The sequence below is a fragment of the Arachis ipaensis genome, chromosome B04, assembly GCF_000816755.2.
Source record: "Arachis ipaensis cultivar K30076 chromosome B04, Araip1.1, whole genome shotgun sequence".
Classification (NCBI taxonomy): Eukaryota; Viridiplantae; Streptophyta; class Magnoliopsida; order Fabales; family Fabaceae; genus Arachis; species Arachis ipaensis.
Genome location: NC_029788.2, coordinates 14,554,377 through 14,562,110, shown reverse-complemented (window position 1 = coordinate 14,562,110; position 7,734 = coordinate 14,554,377). Strand labels below are relative to the sequence as shown.

The following is a 7,734-nucleotide window of genomic DNA, read 5'->3' as shown; positions in this document are numbered from 1 at the left end:
AAAGAGAACGAAAGTCTTCTTATTTTTAAAAAAATTCTTAGGTTTTTTTTATTTTTTTGTTTTTATTTTTTTTAAAACTAAATAATAAAAGAAAAGAAAAAGAAAGAAACAGGGAGGGAGATACTAACGAAAAAGAGGAAAAGAATTAAAGGAACAAAAAATAAAAAATAAAAATTAATAATATTAAAATAAAACTAATTAAAAAAAAAATTATCTAATCTAAGGAATCAAATAACGAGTAGTTGTTAATCACAATCAATCTCCGGCAACGGCGCCAAAAATTTGGTGCGGAATTTATAACCCACAAACTAACCGACAAGTGCACCGGGTTGTACCAAGTAATACCTCAAGTGAGTGAGGGTCGATCCCACGAGAATTGATGGATCAAGCAACAATGGTTAAGTGATTGGCTTAGTCAGACAAACAGAAAATGGTGTTGAAGGTTCAAAAGCATTAACAGTAAATTCAGAATATCAGAAAGCAAGCAGTAAACAAGTTGTGAATAATATATAGAGAAACAGTTAATGCTTCAGAGTTATCTATTTTCCGAATTGACTTTTCTTACTAACTATTTTAATCATGCAAGATTTAATTCATGGCAAACTATATGTGACTAAACCCTAATTCCTTAGACCTTTTTAGTCTCCTCTAAAATTCATCAACCGCCAATTTCTTGGTCACTTAATTCCAATTAGAAGGTGAAGTTCAATTGTAGTTTATATGCCACAAAAACCCTAATTACCCAAATATAAGAGGATTATATGTCACGTATCCCGTTAAGTCCAGATAATTAGAAATTTAGGAGAAATTGTTTTCAAACTGTTGTTCAAGTAAAGAGCTTTTCCAAGTTATACAAAAACTCAATTAGAACAAGGGTCATACTTCTGTTCCACCCGAATTCATAAAATAAAGAACGAAAACAATTCTTGAATTATAAATCAGTATATGAATTAAAATAGAAAAATAATAGTATCAATACATACAATAGATAGAGCTCCTAACCTTAACAGTAGAGGTTTAGATGCTCATGGTTCAGAGAGAAAATTAGGATTTTGAAAAATTGTAAATTTTGGAATGAGGTCTAAGAGAGAAGAAGAACCCCGAAGGACTGATTCTTTTCCCTTTTTATATCTAATCCTAATTAATGTAAATTATTTTTCTAAAACTAAAATAATATCTTTTCCTATTTTAAAATAAAATACAAATTCAATCAGAATAAATTTGTCTTCATGCGCAGCTTTGTATGAAAGCCTGGGGACCACATGCGTGTTGAGGGTCCACGCTGAACTTGGGAAACCTCAAGTTCAGCGTGGAGGAGGCAGTATTGATTCACGCTTTTCCTTTGAATCCACGCTGAACTTGGAAAATTCCAAGTTCAGCGTGGGATAGTACATGGTTCTCCTTTAGTGCGTGGATTCCACGCTGAACTTAGAAAATTCCAAGTTCAGCGTGGACAAGGCCGAATTGACTGGATGGAGGGTTAGTGCTCCACGTTGATTCCAAGTTCAGCGTGGAGTGGACAACATCAATTCTTCGTTTTTTCCATTCTCTAGTCTTGGCTTAAACTTTGCAAAATTCATCCAAAATGTTACTTGAAATAAGTAAAATTGCACACGACTCAAAGTAGCATTCAAAATGGCTAAAATATATTAAATCTTGATTAAACTTAGTAATTCAAGTACAAATTCACTAGAAAAAAACAGAATAGATGCTCACGGATCATGCACCACCTGAAAACATAATGGAACATTCAATAGATTGAACTTGAGTGCCAAGTTCTTATAGTTTTTATTCCTCTATTTATTTATTTTTTGTAATCTATTTTGCACTGTTATATTGATTGAGCAATATATATAATATGCAAAAGCGCGGTGGCTTTTGTCATCATTACTCATTCTCATCTCTGCATTAAATTTGATTTCTATGTAGACTTGGTAAGAGCCTTAACCTTTGAGATACCAACTTTCTTCATATTTTTTTGATCCACGTGTCTTTCACTCACTCATTATATTTTATTGCAACTTTGACTTTCTTTTCATTTTTGCTGCCTCTTTATTGCCTTCTATTTTTCTTACTGCCTCCAACTTCGACTGTGTTGCTTCTTTTAATTACAAATCTTCTCATGTATCAAATTTGTATCCAAAAAATAACTTTGATTTATGAATATCTTCTCATATATGGGTATGTTTGGCAACTGATTCCAGGCTCTAAGGCTACCATGTCCCCTACTGCAAGAGATTGAACTTGAGTGCCAAGTTCTTGAATGATTACAGCACATTCATGCCCTAGTACCATAGGTTTCTCATAGTCTAGCAACAAAGTTTAGTAGTGTTCAAAGAACAGAATTAAGCAAACGCTAGAGTACTAATAATTAGTGATAATAAGAACTTTCAGGCTCTTACCTTATCGTAATGAACATCACTTCCACAAATACCAATAGCTTTGATTCTAATTTTAACATCATGGGGACCTGAAATTGAAGATTGTTGATCACCACAGTACTCAATACAAAAATTCACAAGAACATAAAGGACTATGCCTCATGAGTCATGATTTATGGTTTCTTTTTCAAAGAAGTCCTTACAGCCGGAAAAGAAACATAGATGAATAGAAATGATAAAAAGAAACAAGTACCAACTGTCGAGGAGTGAAGATCCACTTGGCACTGTGGGTAGAGGTCAGAAAATCCGCCATGTCCAATCAGAAAGTTGTTGGCCAAATGCTTTAGTATGCACATTTATGATATTAGTAAGCACATTTATAAGGGAAAAAAACCATAAATTATGTTAGTGATGGACAAAAAACATTAATGAAAGAAATAGTAGCCATGATTTTCCCTAAAAATGGCATCTGGGTTCAAGTGTAGCAATGGTTCCTTATGAACTGATCACTATAAATGTGTTTGGATAAATAAAAAATTTTAAAATTTGAGAGAATTTTTAAATGCTATTAAATTTAATTCATCAATTGAACCTGCCTCATTTACAAAGTTCCATTTTCCAAAAATTAAACCTAGTAAACATAAACAAGGAGAAAACTATAAAATTCAAAGAACTCATATTCCTTTGAGGCATTTCATCAAACACCTTCATTATACAAAAACATTCCTTCCTCACAATCCCTTCACGCTACATCTTTACTATCAATCAAGCAGAAAGTCTAAGGGTTAATACTAGAAGTAGTAAGCATATTGATTTAGCAGATTTGACGTCTCAAACGTCTCAGATAAATATTTTCCTTTCTGATATAAGCACATTACATTCATAGAAACATGAACTAGAAGAGCAGAGAATTTCAACAACAGTGAAGTATTGAAATATTACAATTAAGAGAATAGATGAGGATTGGAATCATTGATGATGTGAAATAATTGAGTACAAGGCTTATATACTAGTATGAAACAATGATTACTTATATAACTATGAAGCTAAAATGAACCTAACAAGCAACATGCAAAATCAGAAAGCAAATTCAAACGAAGCAAGCAACATAAACTCAAAAAATTAGAAAACTAAGCATAAACAAAGCAAGCAAACAGGACAAAAGTAATAACACAGAGAGAATCACATGCTTCTAAATATTCAAACCAAAATCGAAAAAATAAAGGAAGAAGACCTACCAGCAGCAATAATCTTGTGCGTCTACGCGTAAGAACGGCGGCGGTACAAGCGGCAGAGGTGTGGTGTTGCGACAAGAGCAGCAACGGTGGCTGGAAGACCTTGGCAACGTAGATCTGAGACGAACAAACGATGACAGCAAGGCGGATCTGAGGCAGATCAGATGAAAATGAAGTCCAAGGAGTCATTCGTGGAGGAGATATGTTGACGAAAAAGGCGCTTACTCTCGATCTCAGAGGCAGAAGAGGAGCCTTTACTCGATTCCAGAAGCCTTTGGAATGCAGTGGCGATACCGACGAAAGCATTCCCAGGAATGTTTAGATGGGAATATCTTATTCCCATGTTTGTTTCAAAGTTTTAAAATATATTCCCAGGCAAGTTTTATTCCTTGGAATCAAAATCCCACTGATTTAATTCCCATCTCCCCCCTGGTTATCTTTGATTCCAATGGGAAGGAAATGTGTATAACAAAGTAAAAAGACCAAAATACCCTTGTTAATTTCACTCCAACCCTTCTTTTCAGATTTTTTCCAATTCATTTCAAACAAAATGAAACCCTAGTAGAGAGCCCCTCCTCCATGAAAACCAATCCCTAACGAGGCTTTTCTTCAAATTCACGGAGGTTCCACCGGCGTCGGCACCGCCTCGCCGCCGATTTGGATTTGCATGGCCACCACGCTTCTTATTCTAGAAGGAAATCGTTCTCGTTTGTGTTCGTCATCACAGCTCATCTCGGTTCACCGCCACTGCGTTTTCGCCGCCATCATCGCGACTCTGTTCAGATCCTCTGCGTTGTGTGGTTGTGCGTGGCCTCTCTCCTCCGTCTGAGCTCGGTTGCTCGCGCGTCTCTTGCCTCTGCGTCTGCTCGAGTTGTGCTTCGTATTCGTGTTGTCTCCCTCGCCTCTCTCCCTCCTCGCATCTTCCTGTTCCTGTTCATCTTTTTCAAGAACAGGTTTGTTCTAGGTTTGAAATATTATTAACTTAATTTGTTTGGAATTGGAATGTGATTTCAGTTTCAGTTCTGAGCTCATTGATTATAGTATTTAATAGTGATTAATATCTTGCTTTGATTAGGTCTAATACTTCTTTCTGTATACTCATTCCTGTTTTTATGATAATGATTCATGTTTGAAAGGATTTTTAGAAAAAAAAACATCAATTTTTTGTGAATAAGTTATATGATTCTACTGGCTGTGATATTTTGTTATGTGAAACAAGTTTTTTTTTTATAAATATTAGTTATGTTTTTGTCAGGAGTATGTGCATTGAGTTGCATGATGGAGATTTTCTCCAATGTTGTGTTTGAGAGTTTGCTACTATGGTTGTTATTTTTTTGGACCATGCTTGATTGAGGGATTTCTTTGGACTTGTGTTGTATGCATTTGATTTCCAGTTGTGAAGCAAAAGAAGATTTTTTATTAGGCAAAAGAATTATTAATCCTGCTCTTGATATCATGCGAGCTTCAACAAGTAAACATAATTATGAGTGAAATGAAATGATGAATCATCAATGTAATATAACTATCTCATTAAATTTTGACTTGACTGTCCAATTTGCAATTTGTATCTCTAATAAGTACTCTTCCTTAATTTGAGTCAGAGTTTGCATTTTAGTTTAGTTGGTTCCAAGTCATTGTTATTGCATCATCATATAAATGACTCACTACTCAAGTCAAGCCATAGATTTAATATAAACCATAATTCGCACCAATACCATCTTTCACTTCTTTTATTTCGTATTAACATTTCTTTCCTATGAACAGAAGTTTTTTTGTTTTCACAATTCGCACCAATACCATCTTTCAACAAGAAATTATAGCTGTTGCTGCTTCTAATTGAGCATTTTTTTCTTTTTGGTATGTTGATGTTTCCTTCTTTTTCTCTCTTTTCAGTTTTGCTTTGATGATTTGATATGTGAGAATTTTAGATTGGTTGGAGTTTTATGTCAAGCTTTCTCTTTCTCTTTTTTAAAGTGAACTAAAGAACAAACAGATTCATAGTTTAAATCTGAGGTTCCACTTAAAAGGAAAAGTTCCATCTTAACGGAGAGATTGGTAGTAAAATCATGGTGTAAAAGGTTATTGGTTGTGGTGCTCATGTTTCAATATTGAATTGTTAAAAAATTGTTAACATTATCTTTCTTGATATATATTATGAATTTTAATCAAAATTCATTTCCTTTATTTTTAAATTACCTCATACTCGTATACTAAATTATAAATTCAATAGACCTCAACTTAAGCTTTTAACTTACAATTCTTTTTGGGTATTTCTGGAAATTTAATATAAAAGTTTTTCCTTTTTTATTGGATTAAACATGCTAAATTTAAAATATTCAAAAATGCATTGTTCTGATGTTTCAGTTTATTCTCAATGTCTTCATTGCACAAATTCAAATAGTTACTGTTGTAGTTACTTCTTAGGCAGAACATATTTTCTTGTGTGAACTTTATTAATATGTATGTGAACTTTATACGAGTATACAAAAATGCTAGGCTTATGATGACATGGGAGTTCAATGAGGTTATGGTTATTATTTGAGTGGGTTCATTAGACTAGTATTAGTAGTATACCAGTGCCTCTGGCTGCTTGTGTTTTGGATTAGAATTGAAGTTCTCTAATTTGTATAAAGCATGGTTAAGACCGGGTTCTCTTTTTTGAATCAATATAAAAAGTAAGATATTTATCTTTTTGTGTCTTACTACAGGAGTTGCTGGTACTTCTTCATTACTCACATAGATTGAGCATGGTTTTCTTATGTAGCTTGTGTGCACCATCTGTTTGGACAAAATTAAACTTTGAAATAAAAAATATTTATATATATCATATTCTTATATTATATATATATTCCTAAACTTGTCTTTTCTTGTTGTTTCCTACTGCATTGACATTGCTACCAGAAAGAAAAGAAAAGAAAAGTTATTTATATTCCTAAACTGGCCTTGCCTAGGGTATTGCGAGATGCACTATTTCGCAATGGGTTTAGTGTTCCCCAAGGTATTTTATTGAGACTTTAATATGTTATTAAAGTAACCATTTGATCTTTCATTAATTTTGTTCAATTGTGTATGTCACACTAGGTCATTATTACTTATGTGATGCTGGATATATGAATTGTGAAGGATTTTTGACACCTTATAGAGGACAAAAATATCATTTGAGTGAGTTTAATCCACATAATCAACCCAGTACAGCTCAAGAGTTTTTTAATATGAAACACTCACAAGCTAGGAATGTCATTGAAAGGGCATTTGGAGTATTGAAAGCAAGATGGGGAATTTTAAGGGGAAGATCATTTTATCCTATTAAGACTCAAGGAAGAATTATAACTGCTTGTTGCCTTTTGCATAATCATATTAGAAGAGTGATGGTTGTGGATCCTATTGATGAGACAGAAGATCAAAATATACTTGGAGTAGATGGTGAGACGATCCACCATATTGAAACGAGTGATGCTTGGGGTAGATGGAGAGATCAACTTGCACAAGAAATGTGGAACCAATGGAGGAGAAGACATCACGCTCGATAATTGTAATAATTTTTCTATGTGTAAGGTTGTCTGTCGTAACATTGATTTCATTTTGTTTATGTGTTTGTGTTCTTGTATAAGAGTTGTGCATGTATGCTTATTAGTGCAAGTAATTTTTTACTTTTGAGACTTCTTTGTAACTTTCATTTGGATAATAGTAATGTTTCTTTAGTGAATTTAATTGTGATAATGTTAATTTTAATTAAATATATTTGTTATTAGGGGTATTTTAGTAAATTTGAAAAGATTAGAATCGATAATAATTTTAATTAAACATATTTTTATTAAGGGTATTTTAGTAAATTTTTTATTAGAAGTATTTTTGTAAATTCAAAATGTAAAAAAAGTAATAATTTTAATTAAACATATTATTAAGTGAAATTTAGAATCAATAATAATTTAAGTAAAGATATTTGATATTGGGGGTATTTTGATAAATTTAAAAAAAATAGAATCAATAATAATTTTAGTTAAACATATTTGATATTGGAGGTATTTAAGTAAATTTAAAAAAATAGAATCAATAATAATTTTATTTGAACATATTTAATATTAAGGGTATTTTAGTAAATTTATTATTAGAGATAT

The 7,734-nt window shown here is 32.5% G+C and overlaps 1 protein-coding gene and 1 long non-coding RNA gene across 2 annotated transcripts; one reads left to right on the top strand and one right to left on the bottom strand.

Annotated features, from left to right (window-relative positions):
- On the bottom strand, positions 1,034-3,937 carry LOC107637614. The gene is made up of 3 exons (XM_021120854.1): positions 3,620-3,937; positions 2,635-2,722; positions 1,034-2,470 (listed from the first exon to the last, which is right to left on the bottom strand). Exons 1-3 carry the CDS (start codon positions 3,920-3,922, stop codon positions 2,391-2,393), a joined length of 471 nt encoding a protein of 156 aa, XP_020976513.1. The 5' UTR covers positions 3,923-3,937; the 3' UTR covers positions 1,034-2,390.
- LOC107637613 lies at positions 6,563-7,327 on the top strand. Its single transcript, XR_001619428.2, has 2 exons — positions 6,563-6,614; positions 6,698-7,327. It is a non-coding gene; the product is annotated as an uncharacterized LOC107637613 (long non-coding RNA).

Bases quoted from the DNA above. Each gene is read 5' to 3' on its own strand.
- LOC107637614 (XM_021120854.1), bottom strand. From the start codon at position 3,922: ATGCTTTCGTCGGTATCGCCACTGCATTCCAAAGGCTTCTGGAATCGA. The intron at 2,723-3,619 runs GTAGGTCTTCTT...TGCATACTAAAG, and splicing joins GCACAAGATTATTGCTGCTG to CATTTGGCCAACAACTTTCT. The intron at 2,471-2,634 runs GTACTTGTTTCT...CTTCAATTTCAG, and splicing joins TCTTCACTCCTCGACAGTTG to GTCCCCATGATGTTAAAATT.